A 27,686-nucleotide genomic window follows, 5' to 3' on the forward strand; every position below is an offset into this window, starting at 1 on the left:
AGTCAGAGAAAAAAACCCTATCAACTCATCATTCTACATTTATGTGTGTAGTGGCAATCAAGTTATGCAACAAACGGCAATGACATGTTGTAAATGCAATCAGTTAGATTAAGTTCTACCCTTAGGTATTATTAGATAAAATTACTGGCTTTGGAACTGCAAAACACAGCTGGATACACTTTGAATTGCTTCTGTTCCAGTGTAATAATTTCCAAGTCTTAAGTTTAATATAAAAATCATGCCAGGAATACATGATGCTGATTAAATTCCTCAGATATACAAAAACCAGATTTTTTAAACTCATAGCTCCAGATATACATATATATGCCTGCTACCACATCTAGATGAGTTTTACTTCATGTTAGCAACACAGATGAGCAAAAAAATGGGGAGAACAAGAGACAAGGAAGGAAAGGGAATAAGGAAATTACCACATGAAATTTTACTGTGCCAAACAAATCACTTCAAGCTACTTACAAAGTACCTACTACAGCACTTCAGGTACTGGCTCTCATTTCCTACATCATGTAAGATTTATCGACTGAATCCAGCACAAAACCAAACCCTTCCTTATCCCAACTGATTCTGCCTGACTTTAAATCAACCTTAGCTAAAAAAAAGTTCATCACTGAAACCTTCTACTATTCATGTACAAAACTAACACATAAAATCACAGCCCTTTAACATCTGCCTAACTCTGCTAAAAAGGAGTCATTTGAAAAATCTACCAGAGCTCCTAGCTGAACAATGGAAATACTACTAACAAAATAATATCTCTGTTACCCTTGCAGCGCTGCTGGGATTATTTCGCTCATATCTGCTACATTTTGAAGAATTATGTGCCACACAAGAACTACATGATATTGTTGCTGTGATGATCACGTGTTGTCCTACACAATCCTTACACAGCCTTCCATTAAACCCTATTTAACAGGCAGGAGGATTTGATACCAACATGAAATCCTGGAGCAGGGGCAGACGTACTTCCTGCTGCTCTCCTGGAAAGGGTCCCTGTGTATTTTTGGGATGTTATGTCAAATGATCCCAGTGACATTTGCTGTTCTGGATTAGCCTCAGCAGAGCCATGTATTGCCAATAAAAGTTTCCTGAGGACAGTGGAGCTTCACCGTCATTGCTGAGCCACGACACAGCAACCAGTGAGCCTGACTGGATGGGAGCTGCTAGAGATGGAAAAAGAGCAACCTGCAGCTAAACATAGAGCACCCAGGGCACACTGGTGGCTAATTCTAAGTACCAGCAATAATAATTACAAGTATCACCAGTTCTTCATGGTTAAATTAAAACACAGTGTTTACCCAGTTTGATTGTGTGGCTCAAAAAAGCCAGAAAAAAGGAAGGAGTTAGCAAGTGGAGTTTAAACAAGATCTCAAATACACTTAGGCAGGCCTAATTCTGCTGCCACTGAACTCAGCAGTACAAAACTGACTTGCTTTTGTGGCCACGAACCAAGTTGAATGTTTCTGAATTCTTATTTATTCTAATAGATCCCATTTATAGAAAGTATGCATATTCAACAAAGCATTGAAATATGTTTTATTTTAATCAGATGTTTTGATCACAAGTAACATGTATATCAATACCATCAAGTTTAATAAAAAGCAAGTAGTCACAGCTGGTTACAGAGGAAAGCCCCCAAACCATGACAGATCACAGTATCATTCACCTTTAACCATAAACTAAGGATGAGACTGTGAACTCAGGCAGGAGACACAGCTGGAAATCCCTTCTTAACTTGAGAAGCAGTTTCCCCGGCAATCCTAACAGCATTCCAGACTAGGTTCAAGGTGGCTGGGATAGTGAATGTATCCCTGCCAAGTCACTTTATAAACTTGGCCTGCTTAAACAATTTACTGCCTGTCTCTAATATTCCCACCAACAAGGCCCTTGTCTTGACGCAAAACAAAACCTCCAAAAGCTCGGAGACAAAACAGACACACAGACGCTGGGTTGTATAACTCAGGCTAAAGCTTCTTTAAAGTATTGTTTCTCTTATCACAAGGAAAAACAAGCAACATGTAATTTTAAAACATTTGCTAGGTGGTTAAATGGCAATTTATTGAATTATTTTTTAAATATGTAATTTTACAGCAAAGATAATTCTTGCCAAGATGGATGTTTTTTGTCTGACTATTTTTAAATTATTTTATTGAAAATGCTTAATAAAAAAGAATCAGAGAAGCAAAAATAAGAGCAGTCCAGATAGCATTTCTCTGATTTAAGCAGGTCAGAAGTGGAGTTGTTACTGATTTGTCACTCTGGTCACTCCTGATTTGACAAGATCTTAGCAGAACCACTACACTGAAATACTGCGTGGAACTTTCAAAACTTATTTACATGTGTTTAAACAAACCTAGTAAAATTATTTTCCTCCCTGGTGTCCAGACTACTGGTAAACCTTGTAAATTTTGTAACCTTAATAGCAAAGCACAAGGCCAGGATGCTGGAGGAGGAGACTCAGGCTGCTGATCATGCACTGCCTCACCAGAAGCAGTTTGAGGAGACACAAACCATGGTGCTCATCACCTGCTTGGCAGCTCCAAAAGGTAAAAATTCAAGATACACAGTAAACCCTGTGCTCCCACCACTTCCAGGGTGACAGCTGAAAGTGTCAGAGACTGCACACACTGTACACATCTGCTTTGTAGGGTGGTTGTGGCTTTTTCAAAATGTGAAAAGCTTGGCAACAAAAAAATGTTATGGTCAGTCTTGGAGCACCAGACAGGTTGGACCAGATGTTTCAGTGTCATTATTCTTCCTTGTGCTTTTTTTATCTTTGTTATTTCCTTTTTATCTAGAAAGTTTAGCTAAACATAGGAATGATTTTGTATGAAAGCCAAGCTGAGCTCAGGAAATACCCACACTTCTCAGGAAACAGAAATTAACTTAGAGCCCTCCATTTCTGATTCTGATTTCTAATCATCAGCAAAAACAACTCTTTGAGGGCAGTCTATGAACCAAATACACTGCAGAGCCTGTCTTGTTATAAAGGGTTAAAAGGTTCCTACCAAATTATGTTCCCCTGTTTGCAAAGCCAGTACTGGTTGTGATAACCCTGAAATTCTGAAACTGAAATCAGTTTTCTTATCAAAACGACTCTCTTATATTAAAACCACAAAGGGCTTAACAGTGGGGAATTATTGCTTGTAGCAGGTGTAACACTTTTATTTATATCTTCCTTTAAGGCTTTGTTACAACACTTCACCAAAATCCAAACCAAGGCTGGTTTGAAATCACCTTTCAAGCAGAAATAACTTTAAAAATCCAGAAAATGCACCCAAAATGGTCAGAACAAAAAAAAAGAGGCAAAACCAAGACCCCACCCAACTTGCTCCTCCCTGAGATAATTTCTGGGATAATTGTGTCCACAAGAATGGCAGCAACACCTTCCTGAGAGCAGCAGCTCCTGGGGCTTTGATGGAGCACACTGCTGTGGATGACTGCTCTGTCCCGGCAGCCAGGCTCTCTGACTGACCCGATCACTCAGAACAGTAAGCTTGGTACGAAATCTTGCCATCACTTTTAGACATAATCCTAATGGGCCCAGTCAGCTGGAAGATGGGGACATGTCAAATGTCTGAAGTAGAGACTGTGGAAGTTCAAGGCCTCTGAGGTCTCTTTTGATTTCTACACTTGCAGCACCTTCACATTTCCCTAGAAGGGTGCTCAGTGTGACTGTGGGTGAACACTGAGAAGTAAAGCCTTACAGGTTTTAAACAAAAGCCCTTGCTCACCTTATCCTAGAATGGTTTGGGTTGCAAGGGACCTTAAAGGTTATGTCATTCCAACTCCCCTGCCAAGGGCAAGTACACCTTCTACAATACCAGGCCGCTCAGAGCTCCAACCAGCCTGGTCTTGATCACTGTCAGGGATTCACAGCTTTGGGCAATCTGTCTCAGGACCTCACCACCCTTAAATGCAGAATTTCTTCCTAAAATCTAATATAAACCTAGCCTCCTTTAGCTTAAAGCCATCTCCCTTTATCCTGTTTGCCCTTGTGGAAGGTCTCTCTCTATCCCCTTTAGGTACTGGAAGGTTCTATAAGGTTTTCCTGGCGCTTTCTCTTCTCCAAGCTGTCTTCATAGCAAATGTGTTCCAGCCCTCTGATCCAAGTGGTGGCCTCTTCTGGACTCATTCCTGTGGGTTCACATCTTTCTTCTGCTGAGGAGCCCAGAGCTGGATGCAGCAGAGCAGGTGGGGTCTCAAAAGAGTGAAGTAGAGGGGCAGAATCACCTCCCTCAACCAAGGACCCTCTGATTTCGGTTCAGCCCTGGATGCCAATGAACATACTCATAATATTAATCCATCAGTGCCACAACAATGACTCCTTCTAGAAGCAGCTGCCTGCCAGCCTACCATACATTCTCCTACCACCATGATATCACCATCTTTTCTCTATCAGAAATAGGGGTTAGGATATATCTTGTTATAGAGTGTTTCTAAGCAGGAAGATTTTTTAAAATGAAATGTACTTTGGTTCACTTGTGGGTTTGTTTGCTTTCTAGACTGCATTCTGAACAACGCAGTCCTCTTTGCATCATGTTTTGTTTTCCATGGGTACAATGTATCTCCCTTCAAATTAACTTTTGATATTAGGTATTATTTTGATCCTGAAAGACAAGGAATGTACATCCAAACACCTGTTTCCATTGCAAACAGAAAGAAGCCACAAAAGTCCTGTGGTCCTCCCTTATGGGTTTTAATTGTATTACTTCACGTAATAGGAGCACTATTTCAATTTTGTCATTATGTTCACGCATACAGGTGCAAGGTTGCCACGAAAAGCTAAATACACCTTCCAGCAGGGTGTCATTGTCATTTATACAGAAGCACTTTGCTTCTCCAGCACACAGAGGATGAAATCAGCCTGAGTTACAACAAGCTGGGTTAAGCACAGAGCAGCACTACCTCCCAACGTTCCCTTCCCCACGTCTCACGGCACCACGCGTCAAACCCTTCTCTGTGGCAGCCTCCCCCAATTCCCTGTCAAACAAGTTTAGAGAGGGAATTGCTGCTGGAGAGTTTCAGTGTTCAGCAAAGGCCTGCTCACACAAGCTGCACATCTGATCAAGGCAGCACCACCTCCCTGGCAGACCTCATTGCTCCCACCATCGCTCTCCTTGTGTCCTGCCCCAGATTTGGGGGGGTTTGCTCTTAAACACTTGTTCACAAAAAAATACCTCACAGATCCAGGCTGGGGCACCGTTAGAAAACAAGTGAAAGCAATGGGGATGATAACAAATAGGTGTGATAACCACTTAACCTGTCCCTGCCACAGCAGCTCAGCTGTGTCCTGGTGGTGCCCAGCCTGTCTGTGCAGCTCCCGAGCCAGCCTGCATTAGGTTACAGAGCAGCTCTTTTGGTTACAGCCCTGCTCCCTGCTTGTCTGTCTGAGACTCCTGCTTGACAAACAGCAAAGGGAAATAGAGCAATTGTGTAACACCTTTCTTTTTTTAACCTGAGACAGAAAATGCTTTTATTGGGGACACCGTGGCTGGTGAAAAACAGCCCTTTCTGGTTTTTTTGGGCTTGTGGAAGATACAATTTCCAGCAGGCCACATCTACTGCCCTACATTTTCTCACTCATTGCTGCCTTTTCTGTGTGCTCCTTTCAGGGAATGCAGGACAGAACTCTTTTCCTTGGGTGAAGTATCACCTCTATAAACCTCAAATTAGGAATTGCTCATTGATCTAAACATCCTCTGCTGTTAGAAGTTGCCTCAAGTGTGGTCCAGTATATTTACATTTGCCACTTGTCCCAGTATCTCACAGTCCTCCAGCAGTTTCCACTTTTCTGTTCTTTCCTGCTTTAAAACTGGCAGAATAAGTCTCTTCTTTGCAGAGTATCTCCTGGATCAGCCTTCCTGTCTACCTCCCTTACTAATATTCTAATCTTTGCAGTCACCCTTCAGAAAAGTTTTCACCTGTTCATGATTCTCTTATATTCTCCTATTTTTCAGCTCTCAGCTTGTCTCTCCTTTGGATGTTCTCTTTTTATTTTTGAACTTCTGAGGTGTAAAATTTAATACTCTGGTCACATGCTTTACTATAGAACCTTTTAAACTTTTAATTAAATTAATGGCACCTTTCCAAAACATCAAGAATCACAATTTTTCAACCTAAATGGAAAGTCTCCAGGAAGATACCAATTAATTCTTCTGTTCCAGCTCTGAGTTTTATGTGAGTCTCTATGCAATTCTGTAATATGCATTATGCAGGAAGTCATATTACTAAAAATGTTCTTTCTGGAGTTATAAATCTTCAGGTGGTGGCATGGCTTGGTTTAATGCAGTGCTCATTTTCCCCAGTATCTTATGGATCCAGAGCTTCACACAATGAATCTGAGCAATGACCTTCACTTTAACAGCTGATGCAGTGAAAGAACCACATATCACAAACATCCATGTCAGCCTCAGTGAAATAGTGCAAGCACTAAAACAAATCAGTAGCTACACATTTCCATTCCAGCACACATTTGACTGATGACAGAGTACCAAACAACATCACAAACCTATTTTTTAGCCCATAAACATCTCCATTAAACACAATTTGGTAGAAACAACTTGTAAGAAGCGAGGTGTCTGGTTGTATGGAGTCATGCTGGTCCATTTTATTACATTAAGCTCTCTGTAAAAAGTATCTATGGGGCTCTTATGAACCTGAAGTTCTTGTCAAATTTGTTTACTACGGAAAGAGACCTCACTGCTGTCTCAGTCACACCTGCACCTGAACTGACTGGTTTTGGAAGATGTGTGAAGAGACTGTGTATACACATCATGGATGCGGCTGACAGTTCAACTTACAGCCCAAAATATCCATCAGGGAGTACAAAGCAATTACATACTCTCATCTTGACAGAAGGGAGGGGTTGGAATTTGCTTTCCTAATCATTCAGGGCTCTGTTTGCTAAGGGTCTGAGGTAACTCCCACATCTTTATAATAATCCAATGGATTTACAGGAATGGATTAGGCTCAGAGAGACCAAACACATGCAAGCGTTCTAGGCCAGACTGGACAAGATTTTAAGCAACCTGATCTAGTGGAAGATGCCCCTTGCCCATGGTAGGGGGATTGGAACATGACCTTTGAGGTCCCTTCCAAACCAAGCCGTTCTATGATTTTACATGGGCATAGGGGATCTCAGCCTCAATGTGTGTAGAGGCCTTAAAACACTCTGAACATCAAAAAATCTGAGCCCTTCACTGAGACAGAGTTTGCATGAAGTTTGCTATTAATAAGGTTGTATGTGTCATGGGTTTCAACCATGCCACTGATTCTAATGGTAAGGTTTTCACAGCCCAAGACAAACAGTCATACACAACTTGAAACATTCTAAAACCCTGCCACATAAAAGGTGTGGTATTTTTTTTCTATATTTTCAGTAAATTGCTTTCTGTTCTCAGTTACTCTTCTATAAAATCAGAATGAGCTTCAGTCTGAGGAAACTGACAGCAAAAACTTGATTAAGTTTTTATTGGTTTAGGAAAAAAAGGAAGCATTGCAGTAAATAATCAGAAGACTGACAACTTATCTCAATCCTTATTGTTTTATGGTTCATCAGCATTTCAGATCTGACAGCCTCTGCTGAGGTACCAAATCCTGGTACCCCCAGCTCTTCCCAAAAATGGAAAAGAAAGTCAGGATTCATAGAGCAAAACCCAAAGCCTACAGTCTCAAGTCTAAAGTTAGGACACAGTACATTGCAGGCAGCAAGCTAAGAATAACAGAACAAACGCAGGAGGAGAGAATTAACAATAAAACACAGGAACTCTGACTCTCCCTCCACAACATTACCTAATTCTAATGTCACGAAGAAGAAAGCAGAGTGAGTGTGTGTGCAGGAGATAACAGGCTGCCACAGCACCGCTTCCGCTCAGCGCCAGAAAATTAAAGTTTGATTATTCAGTAGAAGCTGAGCCGATCTGAGAGTCACACCAGTGTCCAGTTCACAGCGCAACTTACCTTCACAAAGAGCTCAATTTCAGGGTCCTTTCCTTCCCCATTAGCAGCAATAGAGTCTGTCATTTTTCACCCCCAAGGCTACCAGCTGATCTCTTGATATTGAGTGGCAAAAGGAGGTTTCAACTGCACGGCGTGTGAGTTTCCCTTCTGAACTGCTCCCACAAAGCTGTTAAAACATCACTTGTAACGATAAAGCTCGAAAGCACTGGAGTAAACAAGTTTGCAGGCAATTAAATTAATACGAATTAAGAAAAGGAAGGCAGCAGAGGAGCAGTCCCTGTTACAGTAGTTCTTCAGAGCAACAAGTGCTGCTGTGCTCTGGTACAGTATCCTCATCTGTCAGAGCGGCAGCCCTCGCTGCCTGCCCAAAATAGCCCCGAGCATAAAAAAACAGAGGGTGGGGTTAAACTCATAGGGGAGGAGACAAGCTCCTGGTACCTACGGCACAATCAGTCTCTGAACAAATAATTCTGCTCTTCCCTGTTTTCAGCGTTTCTGTTGTTCCCTCCCTCATTCTACAGCGGGGAGCACCAGGGACAGGGAAGAAGGAAGTCCTGCAGCCGGGCTGGTTTCGTTGCTTTAAGCAACAGTGATGTTTTTTTCTGCTTTTCTGATGGGTGTTTGTCCTGCCTGTAGCTGTTCAAAGTCCTAACATTGTTATTGCTAAGAAAGGTAAGAGAAAAAGAGCCTGTGCACTGGCTGTTGGATCAATCAAGGAATGGGAGGAAAAGCAGAGCTTTGCCTCAGCAGCCCCCACCATGTGTGGGGTACAAAGTGGTAGAGAAGGCAAAACTGAGTGCTCGGGTGAGAGAAGCACCTGTGATGTGACCACTTCTGATGGAGCTCAGGAGCAGAGGATTGGGAATCTTTGGGTCCCATAACTATTTCTCAGCATGTTCCCTCGGGATGCTGGTTGTAGAGGGAGGACAGGGGGGCAATGATTTGCTGGGTGGAGCATGGGAGGACAGTTCAAGGGCCTCAGCCTGCTGCTGACATGCTGCTGTCATCCCTACTCCCTTTCCTTCACCCTGCATTCCTGGCGTGACTCACAGGGCACCGCACAGCAGCCCAGAGCATGAGGTGGCACCTATAGAAAGTCCTGACACAGCCAAAAGGCACGAAGGGAGGGAGTGCTGGCACAGGTGGGGACAGCAGGCAGAGGTGAAGGGGTCAATGGCACCTCCTCCCCATCCCCATCCCTGCCTGGAGGGACTTTGTGTCCTCCTGCCCTCGGGAAGTCTCTTCCTACACTTCTGCCCCGATCCTGTTTCAGGAATGCCAAAGCTCTGGCTCACAGGTTGTTGGCAGCTCAAGCTGCCAGACATGAGCAGTTTTACCTTCCCCTTCTGACACAGAGATGCCTTTTGGGGAGGGTTTTGACATGATCAAACACTCGCCTTTCCTGAAGGTGCTCTTAGCTGTGTGCTTCTGTGATGACCTGCAGTTCTCTCTGTAGGCATTTCACACAGCTCCAGAGCAGTCACAGCCAACACCTCCATGGCCCTTTGGGTAAGTTCTATGGGAATTTTCCCAAAACAGCTGCTTCATGTGCACTACATGAAGGACTGAAATGGTTAACAAGTAAATCTCATTATGCTGTTGCAACTGTAATTACAACATAATCATCATCATAATTACTGTAAAATTATGCTTATGGTTTTTAGATCTAATTAGCACTCATTCAAATAACTGGAAGGTTAACTATAAGAGAATTAAGTGTTATTACTCCTTTGATTTCAAATTTTTACATGTAATTTTTGGACTAGGCAGATTAATTACCAAACATTTAGGGTACAATTATTCTTAAGCCTACCGGCAAGTTTCCAAGGACATGGGCTAAGTGTATTTACATGTGACAGAAAGAATAATTGCATTGTAATTATGCATTACTCTTATAAAAGTCTGCCAAAAACTTAAGAGTAATCACTGTATCTCTAAAATGCATCCCTAAATAATGCATTATTAACTATACAATTTTAAGCTTTTGGGATTTGCAGAAAAATTGTTTTGCTCTAGCACCTCATGGTGAGATAATTTCCCTTTAATAAGGGATCTTGGGAACAATAGGAAATGGATCATCTTGACTGAGGTTACCTGTAGCTCACTGAAAACATTGTTTTTCAGCCTCACTGAAAACATTGCTTTGATATAGGCAAGTGGTTTGAACAAGTTATATCCCAGGACCATTAGCTCTGGAAGAGAAGATACTGCCAGCTATGAGCACAGTAATGAGGTAATGCTGCTAATGCTAAACCAAAGGGTAGAAATAAAATCAGCTTTCCAAACATCAGCACTTACAAGTTGTGATGCATGTGACCTATTTAAATGTCTATTTTAGAATGAAAAAATATGCCCTAGAAGTGTCTAATTTTTTCCACTGAGCCCAGAGTAATGAGATAAACATGTAATGGTCAGACAAATCCTGCAGTAATTTTTAAGTAGAAGAAATCTATGGCTTTAGAGCCTGATTTCTGTGCCTGTGCCATCCCTCACTCCAGAAGTTGTGTGTGCCTTGTGCTTCTGAAAGCCAAACCCTAGATGTAGCAATTTCAGTAGAGCCTCAACGTGTTAAAGCATTCAAATCATTCCCTCCCAATTACTGTCTGGGTTTAGTGGTGTGTTATAATTGGTAATTAGCTTGCAGATGAAGATTATTGTTCTGAGGTTCAGCAAAGCAGAAGGGAAACTTTGCAATACAAAGGGAGGAAAGGTGTCCTGCAGCCATTTCCATCCTAACCCAGATATAAGCTGCTGCAGGGATGGGCCAGATCCCACCTGGCTCTGGGTTTTCTGGGCAGTGCTGCCACTGGGAGGTGCCTTCCCCATCTGCTTCCACCTCACCCCCTGTCCCAGGACCTGATATGGGGTGTTCAGAGGCTACAGAAGTTGAGGAATAAATACCACACATCTGGTGTTCCAGCTGTGCTCTTAGGTATCCATGGAAAGAATAAGCTAGTCCACTTAAAAAAAAAACCAAAAAAAAAAACCCTCTGCTTTACAAAACTACCCCCATGGAATCCCTAGGAGAGACCAAACATAACAGACAACATAACTTGTTCATATAATGCTGTTTTTTTAGAAAAGAGATTCTGGAAGCTGAATTTAGGATAAACATTGTAGAAGGCAGTGAGTAGGAGGAAATATATATAGACGCATATATATATACGCTGCTTTAGGAATCTATTCATGCATTTACTGCTTTTCTGTCATATAAAACTGACTTATCGCTTACATCTGGGTGGAACCTTTCTGACTATAATGGTTTTTAGTGTCTACACAGCTCTTTTGTGTATTGTATGAAATCAGCTCTTTCTTCAGCCAAATTAAGGGTAAGATACTGATAAATAATTAGTACACTCTCATTTTACTGCAAAGAATGAGTCACTTAGTTTGGCCTATCATTTTCTCACAAGTCAGAAGTAGCAGAGGCTTTGAGTTACACACAAGAACATTAGACACTGAATTACGAACTCCTCATAAGCCAAGTCATTACAGTTTGAGGTTTATGAGATATAGAAATGAATATGAGCACATTATCCCATTAATAAAAGAAGAGGACAGCTTCAGAAAAGGAACAGCCACATCCCTACGTAAGACTCTATTGTAGGTGAGCCCTGATGCACTATCAGCTTTCACAGGCCTGATCCAAGCTTCACTTCCAGCAAAGATTTGTCCCGAGGGGGTGAAGCAGAGGCCAAGCATCCAGAATGTAACTCTATCAGTTCTCCAGCACACTGCTACGTTACGAAGAAGGATCAGAGCACAAAGCACATCCATCCCCCAGTGCTTCCATCCAGCTCCTTCCATCAGAGCAGGTATTGCAAGTTTTATATGACACAGGCAACATTTTTCATTGTTGGGATGAAAAGATGTAAAAGTTTGGTGCAGCTGCAGTAAATGCAGTAAATGGTATTCAGGGCTATGATTTTATCAGGGAATTATTTAACTGCTTAGTTGTCAAAAAACCCCACACCTAAGCAGCAGCCAGGGTGGTTTGAACAGGTTATGGAAACATCTCTTCCAGCGACAGTTCTGAATTACTGGCAATTTCCAACCGCATTTATTGGATGCTAATAGTTTTGCAACACACTTAACAACTGCAAGGAATCAATCCAGTAATTTTTATTTTCTTTTGAGTTACAATGTGTCACTATTGATTTCTTGTCTGAATTTCAGAAAAATCAGAAGATTTGTCTCAGATATTTGGGGCCAGACAGCAGGTCTTCCCATTCCCAAATGTACAAGACATGCAAGGACATACAAAGCTCTTCTCATCAGCCTCATGCCAACACTAGGCGAGCAGATACTTTCCCTTAACTCTAAAGATGTACAGTACCTCAAAATGTGTTGGTTTGGTGGAAGAACTTTGATTTTGTTCCTTTTTGTAAATTTTCCCACACTCAAGGTAATGGAAGAAAAGACATCAAGAGATACAAAAACAGCTCTGCAGCCTGAATGTTCCAATAAAAGGGATGGGATGGAAAAGCCTAGAGCAGAAAACTTTGCACTCCATTAACTGGCCAGTTTGAGGTAACCCCCTCTGCACCCACCCCCAGATATTATGAATCCATCACAGCCATGAACTACAGCAGCCCTCCTTTATCTTTTTATTAAAAAGCATTATTTTAGCTCTAAAATGATCTTGCTGAAACTCTTCTGTTTAGCAGAGTGAATCAGTTCAGACTGGATTTTTGCAAAGTTCTAGTCCAAAACCATGGAATTATTTTTATACATAATTATGTTTTCATGTGGATGCAGCATCAAACTTTGCTGTAACATTAATAAGCATTAACACCTTCAAGAGAAAAGCTGAAGAGAAAAACTGGACCTGCTGTTCAGTGTGAAGAGGGATTGCATTATGGATTATGATCTCAGTGCTCACATAGAGACAGCCTCAGGTACCCCTTTGTAAGGAAGTGGCTCTGAAAAGGTACAAAATCATCTCCTAATGCTGCATTCAGTACAGAGGCTTCTAGAGGGCAGTGATTTATTTCACTATCTTTCCAAAACTGACATTTCAATTAAAAACAAAAGATACTTCCAACCAGGACTGAGACTGCTCTGGAAAGTGGTATTGTAGGAGATACAATGGAGAGCATGACAGATTGTCCCAAACTGTGGGCCCTATGGATAATGCAGCTGATAAAAGGAGAAATGTAGAAATCCTCAGCCCTTGCTTTTCAAAATGAATCCTCCATGCTATCAAGTGTGGTGGAGAAAAACAGCACCAGGTAATTGTGATGTACCCATTGATGTTGACTCACTACTGTCATAGAACTAAAATTATATTATTTTACTTCCAAGTCTGCAACAGAGTAATGCCTATTCCTGTCTTGTTTTACAGGAGTTCATCATGCAAGTCCCTTTTTAGATTATTTCTGTTCACTTCTTTGTATACTTCTTATCATAAATTAAATCTAAATTAATTAAGATTTGAAGTATGGACATGCAAAGTAGGATTAAATCACTCCTCAAACAAAAAACCAGTGCACAACACACTATTTAATCCTGATTTATGAATTATTATTTACAGAAAGTGTTTAAAATGGCATGTACAACTCATGCACATCTCAGGCTAGGCTTCAATTGCTCCCAGGAATTAAGGCTCAAAGAATACACAGTTGCTGCTGATTTCATTGGACACATTAGTGTTTCACACTGTTGTTTAGCAAACAATTTGGCTGAGAGCTGAAATTACTTTCTATGTTCTGGTGCACATTATTTCTAAAAGTTGAAGCCGTCAGCAGCTCAGTTTGAAATTACTCATGACTCAGGCTATTCCCCATGGGTTTACACACTGGCATCAGTGCCCCTACAGGGCAGGTAGTGTGCATGGATCTGCACTGTGGATTTCAGAATCCTCTGCAGTGTAGGTACTGTTTGGCTTAAGAAAAGGGCCTCTGGATTTTTGCTCCCTGATAAACTCACACTGGATCAGTGTGAAATAGCAGAGCTCAACATCCCTACATCCCTATGTGGCAGCAAAGTTTAACCTCTGGTGATGCCTGTGGTCAATGGCAGTGCTGCTAGCCTGGGTTAATGGAGCTGGCTGACCTTGAGCCTCTCAGTGAACTGAAGAACTCTTCCATTCTCCTTAATAAATTGCCTTCATTCATTTTTCATTTCACCTTTTGGTACTTCTGCGATAAACTTTCCACAAAGTTTGCCAGCTCACTTGCCTTAGTGCATCACCTCAAGCTGTTATGAAGTGAACGGCAGGTTCTTTGTTCTTTTTTCCTTCCTAAGAACTTCAAAGTGAGAGTTCAACATCTTGCAGCACCTAAAGTTGACTTGCTGATAGTCCATTTTAGGTTTGGTTGGGTTTTTTTTGCTTGAGGATCCTTTTCACTGCAGAGTTAATGCAAACAACCGGGATGAATTGAAGCAAGGTAGTGAGTTAAGTACAGATGTGAACTTCTCTTCTGCAAATGCTCTTTTACATTAGCAGATTTTTGCTGGTAACCAGCACATTAACAGATTTTTGCTGGTGACCAGCAAGCCCAGCTCATTAGGACTTCAAAGAACATGTCCCACATCCTTAAGTGAAAGATGGTTGTGGTAATTCTTGAAAAGGTGGTTGGCTTAAGACCAACAGTAAATTTTTAGTGAAATTCAGCACTGAGCACAGTCTAAATAACAGTGGTGCCTTGTTTAAGTCTGTCAGAACTGGGAATACTGGGTAGTCTAACTAGAAAGACATAAGGGGGGGTTTTGCCTCTTAAATGGAAGATTTTCCAAAAAAATTCCATCTTTTGCCAAAATTACAAGTTTTCACAGAGCATGTAGCAGGTATCACTTTTATAAGAAAAGTGTGGACCCTTGGCCACTGGCTGCAACACCTGGGAGCAACCTCACAGACCACCAAAATGTCAAAGCCCCGTTTGTCTTTGCAGTCTCACTGCTCTGGCACAACTCTGATACAATTCTGTAGAAAATGGACTAGGCTTTCCTGTGAGACCTACATCAGCTGGAAAAGTTCTAATGAGATATGGACCCCTTTACTCATTATTGGCAACTTCTACCCATTTCTAGCCGAGCAGCAAGTCAGAGTTGATACCAGACTAATTAATAAATATATATAAAGGTATCTCATGATGTTGAGAGAAAACTAGATTCACCTGCGGAGGGTGGCAGCAAACAGAGACTCTCCAGTTAAGCCTTGCCTATAGGTTCATGCAGAAAATTGACCTTCAGAGAGGAAAAGCAGAGCTCAGAAGGGTGACGTTGTGTGTGTTGTGAGGTTTGACTCCTCTCAGCTCTGCATCTCAACTAGGTGGAAGTCACTGTGAGGGAATTTCTGTCATCTCTGACCATGCTGGGTCTCCTGAGCAGAAAAAGATGACTTCAGGGTACAGAATTATCAAACCAACATGCTCTGCAATTCTCTCATATGCCATGAGAGATCTAGCAATTAAACAAGAAATTAAAAGGAAATGGAAAGGTAATTACAAGGTAAAGCCCTTTTTAGAGAACTAAGTATATAGAATCAAAAGTGAAAGTAAGTTAGCCAGGTCATCTATCACTCTCCCAAGATATTATAAACCTTGTAATTTATTATTGTAAACCAGAAAAAAAAAAAGCTGTAATGAAAATGAAGGGGAATCCACACATAAAAACTTCATAGTGCAAAGCTTCATAAAATCAAAGAGGAGGACTCAGAGCCACTGGAAGTAATACATGTGGGAATAGTTTACTATTGATAGGGCTGATAGTGCCACTGATTTTTAATGCTTCCTAATTCTTTCCCCATTTACACTGTGTTTTCAAGTCAGTGTAACTTTTGCCAAACTTTAAAACGGGAGCTTTTCAACACTGGTATCTTCTTTATTTATCCAAAGGACTTCAGACACCCAAAGATTTATCTTGCAATGCACTCAGCCACTGAAGTTTCTGATTCCCCAGGCTACATCTTAAAACAAAAGCTTGAAAGTGAACAAAAATTCAAGGAAATGACAGAATTTCCCCAGAATCAACAGCAAGCTAAGAATAGACTCCTGAACTACTCAATGCCAGCTTAGTCAAACCATTGTCAAATGAAAATACGTTTGTTTTCTCAAGTGTTCAGAACTCCATAGTCTTGGAGTATACTCTCCATACAGGTGATTATGTGAATATATATACACAAGTACAACATTCTTGTACACAGTATTTTACAGGCACATTTCCAAAGACATTCCACCGGCCCACCTGTCACGCTCTGCTTGGAAAAATCTGCTTGGAAAATCTGGCCTTCAGTCTGTTTCTTTTTTTTTTCTTTTTCTTTTTCTTTTTCTTTTTTTTTTTTATTAACATAAAAGGTACTTGGTTACCATCCCCATGAGTCACACAGTCCAGTCCTGACAAGTTAATTGTTAAGTGGAATTAGGCAGCCGAGCGTCCTTTGGTCACATCCTTGCAGGGAGTTGGAGAGCGCGGTCTCCTCCCTGGCTGGCGGTCAGGAGGGAATGCCAGGCTGGCTGAGCTGCCGCCCGGGGTTTTATAGCCGGGCTATTTTTAGCTGTTATCAGCCCGGGTGCGGGGCCAATCCGCGCCCGGGGCTGCACAGAAACTCTGCCCTGGCCAAACTTCACTCGCAGCAATCTCCCAGGGAGGGGCCAAGCAACTCTGAATTTGCTGCTCTGAACTTGGGCTGTTCTTTATTCGGCCTCCTGCAAGGCGCCAGCGCACCAAGGACGCGTGTTAGGACCATGAGCAAGTTACTGATTCAACAGATAAGCATCCTGCCTATATTTGGTGAAAATGAGTGAATTTAAGGTGCCTCATGAAGTCCAATAAGTGATGCAATCATTCAGTATGATATACATATAATCAATCTCTGGTGTTTTCACAAAGGTGGTGATTTTTGTGTCACCGTGTAGCTATGTACTGTGTAGCTGGAAACTACTTACTGTGATTATTCACAAATGCATGTGCTCACCAAAGAAAGGGAAGACAGATTGGTGCCTCTTCAAAACAGGCCACATGGTGTATAATAGACTCTTGACACTGGAACTTGTCCAGCATATACTTTTAGTAACTTTTTGGGGAAATATTACCTTGTAATAACTTTAGGCTTTGAGAAATTAATTTGAAATGGTGAGAAAAATGTATATTAAAATTAGGAAGAATTTCTAATGACATTAAGAAAAATAAAAAATTTATACCTTTAAATTAGTTCTCCTAGTATTTCTGTTTACTGAGGACTTGCCAGTATTATTTGGGCACTTCACTGGCCATTTCTGGCTAACAGAGACCCTCTTGCAATGAGGGGCCACCCAAAGTATCAGTGTTAGAGCTAAGGATGAACATATTTATAGAACAAGTATAAATGTGGGCAAATATAAAACACTTCTGCTGGTCAGATTTTTAATCAAATAGATTTTAAATTAATCCAAAAGTGGTACAAATACAAGTGAGCAGAGGTCTGAAGAGTGATTAAATATCTATATTTCCAGATAAATGCAAAGCTTCCACTGTTTCCATTTGCTTCTCAACCAGCCTTCAAGTTACAGGGACACAGTGCTGAGATCTCCAAAAGCACAGCAACATAGACATTTCACCTCAAATAGAATTTGTTTACTCAATCATAGATATTTTAAAACAGGAGGTTATTAAAAGAATGTTTTTGCTGCTTGTTTAGTTTAGCTATAAAAGCAGAAGCAACCTGAGACAAGATGCAGCTGTGAAAAAAAAAAAAGGCACCTTTGTGGAAAGAAAATATGTGCAGAATGGGATTACTATGACAACTGGCAGAAACTGAGACAAAAAGGATTGGCTGGTTTAGCCCCAAAACATCTGAGGCTGTCTAAGCCTAAACTGATTTTTAAAAGAGCTAAATGCATGAATGACTACTAATGGACCATGCTGGCACAAGAGCAAGGATGTTTTAACTGCACATAAATAAAGGTAATTTGGAAATTAAAGTGTCAAACCTTTCAAGCAGTGACATTCTGAAACAGATTTCCAAAATTAATAATAATAGTAATAGTTTATAAATAGACTTTGATCCCTTTATGAATGAAGTATTGCATGATGAGGCGGCTGTAACAGAATACTTGATTTCGTGTCCCAAAAAGCCACATCCAGTCCTATGAATTTTTTTCAGATTACCTAGAATCCCCAAAGAAACCATCTTGGTCAGTGTGCAGATTATTTCTACCTTTCTGTGCCTCATCTTTTATAAACATATAAGCAGGAAGATGATGGTTTTCTCTCAGAGGATGTGTTCTCAAGTTTTACTTCTTTAACACCTGCATGGAGCCTGCAACAGAAAATCAATTAACTTGTAAATCAAAATCCTGGTTTTGAACACTGCTGGATGTATTGAAACCAGACCTGTGCACTGACAAATTCATTCCCAGCTATCCCTGAGCACGTCATTGTAACGTCATGAACGTCACTGACGTCTTGCATTATCAGAGATGTACAAATTCACCTACAAACAGTACAAATTCACCTACAATTGTTTCACTAATTGATATGAAAAAGATCATCTAGAGATCTAAATATAAAAAACATACCTGCAGATGACAAATAAATGACTCATTTCAGAATGACACACTTCCTCCTTTTCTTCTGCTACAGAAGTCAGTATCATACAGGTCCATAACATTTTCCACAAAGAAGTAAATATTTTTTATATTGCCACAAATACATAAAAATATTTATATGTCTCATTTCAGCCACAAACAAAGTTATGAGAGGACATTGAGTAATTCTAAATGAACTAGTAAATACAGTGGCACAACAGTGGAAAATTTGCCTTTAATGCAGGGTCTTATGACCCAAAGAAACAAAGAATTTTTCTTTTCCCAATTAAAATCTTAAGCTGTGTTTGAAGCCATATCTAGACATTCAAATTCAGTATGTTCAGTTAGCTTTTTTCTTCTACTGTGGTGTCTGAAATAAAATGTAATTCTAAAACAAATACAGTTGAAAGACACATGTATGGAGATTGTTAAAAAAAAGGATAAGATTTGACTGAAGTTAGAGTGCTGGATCTCAGTCTTGGAAAGATGATAAAATATAGTAGATAATTTTATCTGGTCAATTTAGACAGTAAGTGAACAGCAGAAGTGTCCAACATCGCACTGTTTGATCAATATTGCACTTCAGTTGTTGCTGAGTGGGGACACTGAAACAAAAATGGAAATTACATAACCTGAAAAAAGAAATTCACCAATCCAAAGTTTGTTTCCAGATGTCCATTACCAGAATTCACTTCTAGACTAATCTAGTCATCCAAGATTTGTATTTAAACTGTCACTGGTAGTATTCAGTTTATTTAACTTCAGGTGACCAGGCTGTTGTTTCCAGTGAAAGTTTATGGCTTGATGCAGTTGCCTAAGCCTAGATATCCAGCAGCATTTGGAAGGATAGCTGAGGAAATCCATAAACATATATGAGACAGGATCTATGGGACACTCCAGAGGCAGCTGGAGGCCAGGAAAGAAGTTTTTAGACATCTAAACCAGCAGGGGATGCCCGTGGTTGGAAAACTGAATTAGGCGACTTAACAAGGAACCTCCCTCTACAGGTGGTGCTTGCACTTGGCCACAGGAATTAACATCCCATCATGCTATTTCAGATAGCTTTTTGTTGCAGAAAGAGCCTAGATATCCTGCAGAGGTGTAGTTAATGGCTTACAGACACACCTACAGTTGGATGAACCAAATCCAACCCTTGATATCTAAAGAAAACAAAGAGCAGAGCAGAAATGCTGCTTTCCTTTTGCAGACTCCAAAATAGTTGACATATTATCATCACTTGTTGCTCTGCAGGGATAATGCATTATTTTGCATTTGTAAAATCTTAGTCTCAGTAGAGCTGCTCTCTAGGTACTTCTAAAATAAGCAATTCAAAATAATACAAATTGCTCTGTTTTGGACAGGATTCATTTAACAGTTGACAATACTGCTCCACAGATAAATTTTCAAGGCCAGCAAAAAATCAATCCACAAATCCAAACATTTTTCACTTCAAAAATGTAGGTGCTGAGATGTTTCAAAAGAAAAAAACAGTCCATGCTGGGATGAGAGCCTTGTTTTCAGAACATCAAAGAGGGTATCACAAGATGAAATATATATAAGGAAAACAAATGAGTAAATAAATCCTGGTTTAATTTTCTCTCAGTGTGACCTTCATTATTTACATTGTGTTTGCCATTGCTGCAATCACTGTGCAGGGACAATTTCCTAGATAATCCAGGTCTGTATTTTGAAGCTGTTGCTACGCTGTGCCCGAACACTGCTGTGGCTGGAGCCGTGCACTGAGGGGGGCACAGAGCACCAGTTCAAAATGGATTCACAGACATTTCCACAGGTGCCTGAGTGAAGCACAGACTCAGTAAGGGTTGGAAGCAAGACCTTTTCCCCTTTGTATCCAAAAGATTAGGCAAACTGCTCTGCCCTGCTGCTGAAACACACGTTCTGCTCGTGACTGATAGCTGAGGGACTGGGTGTTATCTGCAGCAGAACGGCCGTCACTAGTCTTTTCACACGCACACACAGAGTAATTTGGATAGGCATAAATCCAGCTGTGAAGAGACCTACAGCACAGTTTTCCTCCTCAGAAATAAGGGTTAGTAGCTATTAGGTTTATATGTGAAAACTTCAGAGATTACCTGTCTGCTGTACCTGACAGGGTGGAGAAGGGAGCCATAAAACCACACTGGGTCTGCACAGTGGTGTGGAAGTGTTAGAGGTGTATCCTTATTTTCTGAGATAGCAGAGCAAAAGCGCTAGTGAAGGTGTCTTTCACGCTAGATTTATGTCAGAGCAGTTCTCTGACTCCAAAACCATGCTGTTTTCAGTGAGGGGTGATCAGAGTCTGATCACACCACTTAGAGAAACCTAAATTCTCACAGAAGAGAAACCTAACACTCTACAAGTCAAATAGCAGCTGCAAACTGTGCAGTACTACTGTGTTACACCTGCTTGCAAATGGGCAAAACTGTTACTGAAGCATTTTTTGGGAAACCATCAGGGCTGGAGGAACCCTACAAATGTTAAAGGATTCAAAAATACATTAAAATAGAGCAGATAAAGTGTTCTGACTAGAGAGTCGGATAAATGATGAATTAAAGAGGTGCTTGCTGTAGTAATTTTTATTAGCATTGCTATTTGCACTACCTGTACCTCCAAACTGGAGCTTAAGAATGATATAAATTAACTGGAGAAAGATTGGAAAAGGTCATAAAAATGACCCCTAAAACAAAAAAAAACAAACCACAACACACCAAACCACTCAACATTTAGAAATGATGATTCAAGCTTGAAGGAAAGCTGAAGGACTTGTTTAGTTCAAGAAAGCAAAGACTGAAGGAAATTTTGATCTGTGCCTTCTATATACATACAGGTATTGTCTATTAAAAATAAAAATAGCATAATTCAGAGCAATTGAATTTTACTAAAGGAAAATATTGTCTCAGGACAATAATTAAGCATTGACAGAGACGAATTGGTGTAGGTGCTGAATGGGCATCACCGAATGTTCCCAAAGGCACATCTGTTAGGGATAGTCTAGATAAGAGTGAGACCAGAAGGACACATTACTTGGTATTCCAGACTTGTATTTCTATACTTAATTGTACTTGTAAGCTATCTCAATCTATTTGCAGGAATAAACAACCATTAATTTAATTTTAATTATCAAAACAGGCATCACGTTAGGATATTGGCTCCCCATGAGTCATTTCCCGCTGTGTACATGTTAACTTCAGCATCTTGGTCTGTAAATCTGCCAAGACTGGAAGATTCTGAAAATAACTCTTGGATCTTTTCCTTGCTCACGTTGCTCTGTTAATGCTGTTTAAAAGGTGGATTATGAATCACTCAACCTTTTTCTAAGCTTATTATTAAGACCAAAATAATAGTTGCATATTTCCATTAGATTTATTATTTATAATATTTTTAAAGGCTAAAATGGTTTAAAAAGACAAACTACTCTAATTTTGTGTACATATGGAGAGTTACAGCTGCCACCTGGCTTCAGCCTGAATTTACCTTTCTACCTGCAAACCTTGGTGGAGAAGACATGGATGAACACCAGCCTCCTGTGCTGTATTGGAGTCAATCAGAAGACTAACTGGTTTCCATTGCTAGGAGGTATCCAGACTCCCAGTTATGCTTACAAATATCTAACAGCCCACAACTGCAAATACAGCTGTTTTCCTCTGTAGATTAGGAATGTAGTGAGAAATGCTCAGTTCTGCTCAGCAAAACACCAGTTTAACCACTAATTTCTCACTGGACATCCATGTGGTTCTGATGTCTTCAAATTATGCATGCTTAAAATTAGATTTGTCCAGTGACTTCAAGTTCTGAACCATTAATACACATTCCTAAACAGAATTTTCTCAACAGATTCCAGAATGCTTCATAAAACGAGAGAAGGCAACTTATTAGGAAGAAGCGTGATTTTCCCAGTGACACAATGAGTCTCACTGTCCCTGTGAGGAACATGGTCTGTCATTCTCAACAGTTCAGCTCAGCCTGGGGAGTCAGTAGGGAACTAGCAGAGAGTTAGTTGTGCCACCAAGTTGGAGTTCTCAGATAATCCTGGCTTAAAATCAAAGAACCACAGAATCACAGAATTGGTAAAGTTTGAAATAACAACAAGTCCAACTGTCAACAAGCACCACTGCCATGTTCACCATTTAACCAGGGCCTCAAGTACCACATCCACATGTTTTTGGATGCCCAGGGATGGTGACTCCCCTTCCCTGAGTGGCCTGTTCCAGTGCCTGACAACCCTTTCCATGAAAAAAAAAAAAAAAACAAATATCCAACCTAAACCTCCACTGGCACAACTTGAGGAATTTTCTCTCATCTTGTCACTTGTTATGTGAGGGCAGAACCCAACCCCCACCTGGCCCTATTTTCCTTTCAGAGGGTTTGGAAAGCAAGATCCTCCAGCTCCCTCAGCTGCTCCTCATCAGACCTGTGCTCCAGCCCCTTCCTCAGCTCCATTCCCTTCTCTGGACATGCTCCAGCTCCTCAATTTCTTTTTTGCCATGAGGGGCCCAGAACTGAACCCCGGATTTGAGGTGTGGCCTCAGCAGTGTCCAGCACAGGGGACAGTCACTGCCCTCGCCCTGCTGCCACAACGTGGCTGGTGCAAGCCAGGTGCCTTTGGCCTTCTTGCCCACCTGGACACAGCTGGGTCATGTTCAGCTGCTGTCACCAGCACCCCCAGGTCCTTTTCCAGCTTTCCAGCCACTCTTCTCACAGCCTGCAGAACTGCAGGAGTTGTTGAGACCCAAGTGCAGGACTCAGAACTTCAAATGAGGGAGAGGGAAACATCTTGTTGGAAAAAACAAAAATGTCCTTTATTTTCCAGCTCCTAACTTAATGAAATTTTACAGAGGGATACCATAATTCCAAACAGAAACAGCTAAATGCATAGGTTTTGATTCTTAAATATAAATAAGCACTGGTATCTACTAAAGGGACAGGAGGCAACAAGCACAAATTTAGATACACAAAATTCCATTTAAACAGTTTTACCATGATGGTATGACATTAGAATGGTTGCACAGAGAAGTTGTGGTTTCTTCACCTTTGGAAATATTGAAAACCAAACATGACCCTCAGCGAGCTGTTGTAGGTGATCCTGCTCTGAGCAAGGAGTTGGACTAGGTGATCTCCAGAGATGCTCTCCAGCATCCACAACTCTGTTACTCCAGTGCTGTGATCCGACAGGTGCAGGCTGATGATGCTAAACCACAGTATAGCATTGGTATTTTTGCCTAACACAAGGTGTTTATTGCTTAGGGTAAAGAATTACCTTCCTTCTTTTGGCAACCGTGTTCCTATAGCACAAATGAGTACAGAGAGACTATAATCTGCAGTCAGTCTCAGGTCATCAAAAAAACAGAAAGGCAATCATTTTCTTCTGAAAAGAAAACTGGAGGACTGCTCTTTAAATAACAACTTAAGCTTCAGGAAAACAAAAAAGTTAAAATTTTCAAAGAAACCCAAACCTTCAGAACAAACATCCTGCTCAACAGGAAAATACAGTGTACAGGTGAGAAGGCCGAACCTTGGAGCTATGATTGGGTCAGGCTGTTCTGTGCACTCAGTAACACAGCCTGTGTGCCAGTCATATTTCTGTTCAAATTGCAAAGGCTTTTGTTTGAATAAATTACAGAGTTATTGAAAGGGCATTAAGGTGGCTGTGACAAGCCTGGACGTGCTGGATTCACATAAACAGATTCATGTTGTTACATGCTGCATTCTGCGGTTAAAGGCACAGGGAATTCCTTTTTTACCTTATGGCACATTCTGAAATAGCCCACTGACATAACATAGTTACCAAGCACTGATAATCAGTGAAAAATGAGTTAAAGTGATGTAAACATTTTCTTGGTGTCTAATGAATAGATTACTGTAAACATTATCCATCCAGCTGCACTGTGAGTTAGATACCATTTAATCTTCCCACTTTCTCTGGTGTTCAGTCCTCTGACACTCACGTTTCCAGTCATTCACAGAGATTTATTAGGTCTACAAGCAAAAGGAGGATTAAATAGGGGCAGAACTGTCATGATCACTGTTGTCCTACAGCACCAGGTCCTGCTGTCACTGTTAGTGTCTCCAGAAAAGTGGAAACCCAGATGAACCCAGTTTCAGAGCAACACTGGCCTCAGGTCGGCTAGAGACCATGTGAGAAGGGAACCATCTATGCGTAATATTTATTGATACAACTGAGATATTAATCCCATGTGCAAGAAGCCACAGACCTCATGGATTTCACTACTCTTGTTATATATTATTCTGTGACCTTCCATTTCACAGCCTGACTTTTGCTATCTAGATAATTAAAGAGAGCAAAGCTGGATCTGCACTCCATGGAGTTATTGCTTTATTACCTTGACCCCAGAAAGACAGAAAAACAAAAAGCCAAAAACTAAACATCATCATGTTCTCAAGGAATAAAACACTGTAACAGGAGTTCAGTTCAGTCACCTACCCAGCAGTACCCAGTGCCCTGCCCACTGGGCACAGCGTGGATCACCTGAGAGCCTCATGTCAGCCTTTCAGCCAGGAAGGGATCTCTTGGGGCTCAAGGACATCTCAAAGACACCCGTCAGTCACGTTTCCAAAGTGAAGAGAGCACACTTTGCCTTTCTCTCTGGAGTAGCTGATAAGAACCTTTATGGGATAATCAACTACTCTGCACAACAAAAGCAAGGAAAAGGACTTCCTCAGACCTTGTCCCTGACAGTTCTATTCAAAATGCCTCTCTTCTCACTTTTTCAAATTAACCCAAACTACTCTGCTTGAATGGGAACATCTGCACACATTTCTTATTTTATCCATAGAAAAATAAGACATTGTTATTTTGAAATAAGAGGGATGTGAAAGAATAAGGAAAATAAAGAGAAGATTTTAAAGCCCAAATACAAGTTGCTAACACCATGTAGTTGCTAACCAACAAAATGTACTCAATTGCTGCAACTTTTAACACATACACAGGACAACATGCAGAAATATAAAATAGAACTAATGTCACAGCTCTTACTTTGACCATATAACCAATATATTTTTAGTAATGACCACGATCCAGTAACAGAAATAGGACAGGTGCTGTTTCAGGGAGTCATTTAACCAAATAATGACTGCTGAAAACATTTCTCATTATGTGTTGTGACAAAATCTCTTCTCCAGCTTCCAAAGCCCCCATGGAACTGAGAAACAGATTTTGATAATGTTATTTATGTTGAAAAGTGACAAACTTCGTGAGGCTTCTCTTGAAATGACAGAATATTATAATCATGGTGTATTGTTCTATTCAAGGTACACAAGATCTTGAACATTTTTCTATAGTTAAAAAGAAGGAACTGTCAGGCCTGTGTTTCAGCCTAATAAATGTTGAGAAAGATTAAATACAAGTGTGTTTCTGAAGAGAATCATAGTGTTTATTCAAGAACACAGGTGTTTACAGTTTTGAAACCTAAGTAATCCTTTATAAGGTGAGAGAAGGTGTGAAAGCCCTCTCAGTAATTTACACCTAACTGGAAATTAATGAAAATACATGTTTAAATTGTTACAGAAATACCTACCTCTAAATATTGAAAGAAAGGAAAGAAAAACTTCTTTCAGGGATGAGCATTATTTAAACTATATATTCAGTTTTCTTCATAGCATTCACAGCTATTACTTTTGAGCTCTCAGCTACTAGATAGTGAAGTGCAGGGATAGCTGAACTAGCTCAACTAAGTAGTAGCACCCTAGCTGTAACGGCAGAGAGGTTTCCCAGAATAAATGAATTGCAGCAACAATCAGAATACCTGAACCATACTGCCATTTGAATGAAGAAATCCCAGGCACTTCCACACAACACAAATCATCTCTTTCTCTGCTTACAGATGCAAGAGGTAAGTGAAGAGATTGGCTCCCTGCAGCAGAGTTGAGAGCAAAACAGTTGGTAGCTGTATTTCTCTGATTTGGAGGTTACACATATTGATTTGGGGTTTAAAAGTAGGGTATGCTTAGGAGCACCCAGGTTCTTACCTTTACAAAAACAGAAATCTCAAAATCTTCCTGGAAGTTGTTAGTTTCTCCAGAGTTATTGTTAAGGGGAAACTTGAGGGAAGTTGAAGAGTTGGTATAAGTGCTCTGTCTCTGACGAAACTGGAAATCCGGAGGAAAATGCAGGTTGCTCTCAAACATTGAGCCCTCTTCATCTTTATCTTCCAGAATTGGGCTCATCAGATCCATCTGCTGCTGTGGGTAGCCTTCTTCAGCACCATGGTGAGATGAAGAATCATCTTCTCCATCACTTCCATGCTGAGAGGCCACAGAATTATCACAGCTATCTTCTGAGTTCTCCTTACTACCATCCATGTTTTCTGGGGTATTACTGATGGAAAAAGGGGATGCTGAGTCTTCATGGACATGATCAAAAAGATCACCCCCTTTATTTTCCTCAGAATCTGAAACCTCAGAGACACTGCTGTTGTTAGCATTTTCATTGATGTCACTGAAGACTGGATCTTCCATGGCTGCTGGCTGGTGAGCTTTGCCTGCCTGTTGGTACCTTACAGACTACAATTAAAGTGAGATGTTGACAGACAAGGCTCCTCAGGAGGAAACAGAGTCTGTGGTGTACTTTCTGAATGCTCAGCTACACATGGCAGATCTCCAGCAATCATTTACTGAGAGCCTTGAATCAACAACTGCACTTCCACCAAGTAAAAGGCTGTCTCACTTTTAACCCCTTTGTCGATCTGACTCCTGGGAACTGTATCTCAAGAGCTGTAATCAGCTGTTCCTCCAGATGTTGCCTGGATAAGTATAGCAAAATCCAGCTAAAGAACCTATCAGTACTAGAAAGCTACAGTAAAAAAATAAGTATACTTGCATAGGAAGTTGAAAATAGTTCTACTGGAAATCTTATTTATGTAAAGAGGTAGAAACGCAGACTTCACCCACTCACTCATATTTTCACAAAATAGTGTGGACTTTGCCCACTCACTCATATTTTCACAAAATAGGAGTGAGTTTTTTCACAAAAACTTCAAGGAAAAGCAAGGCAAAACTGCCTCAATAATACAAGCAATCATCTACGTTTTAGTAGTTACTTACAGAATCATCAACAACTGAAGATCATTTATGAAAAAACTACCAAAAATTATAAAGAGATAAATTTTAACTCTTTCCAACATTGCCACTCGTTCACTTTGGGGACCACACATTTCACATTTGGCATTGTCCTCCTCTGAA

The 27,686-nt window shown here is 40.7% G+C and overlaps 1 protein-coding gene across 1 annotated transcript in view; it reads right to left on the bottom strand.

Moving 5' to 3' along the window:
* Positions 1-26,963, bottom strand: part of CLIC5 (chloride intracellular channel 5) — a gene marked incomplete at its 3' end in the record, with an annotated part of 47,024 nt that extends 20,061 nt beyond the window's left edge. The window contains exon 1 of the mRNA XM_005430614.1: positions 26,475-26,963. Within this exon, the coding sequence (XP_005430671.1) occupies positions 26,475-26,963 (489 nt within the window). The remainder of the gene's footprint in view (positions 1-26,474) is intronic.
* Positions 26,964-27,686: the final 723 nt, after the last annotated feature.

This window comes from Geospiza fortis, unplaced genomic scaffold (genome assembly GCF_000277835.1).
Source record: "Geospiza fortis unplaced genomic scaffold, GeoFor_1.0 scaffold52, whole genome shotgun sequence".
Classification (NCBI taxonomy): Eukaryota; Metazoa; Chordata; class Aves; order Passeriformes; family Thraupidae; genus Geospiza; species Geospiza fortis.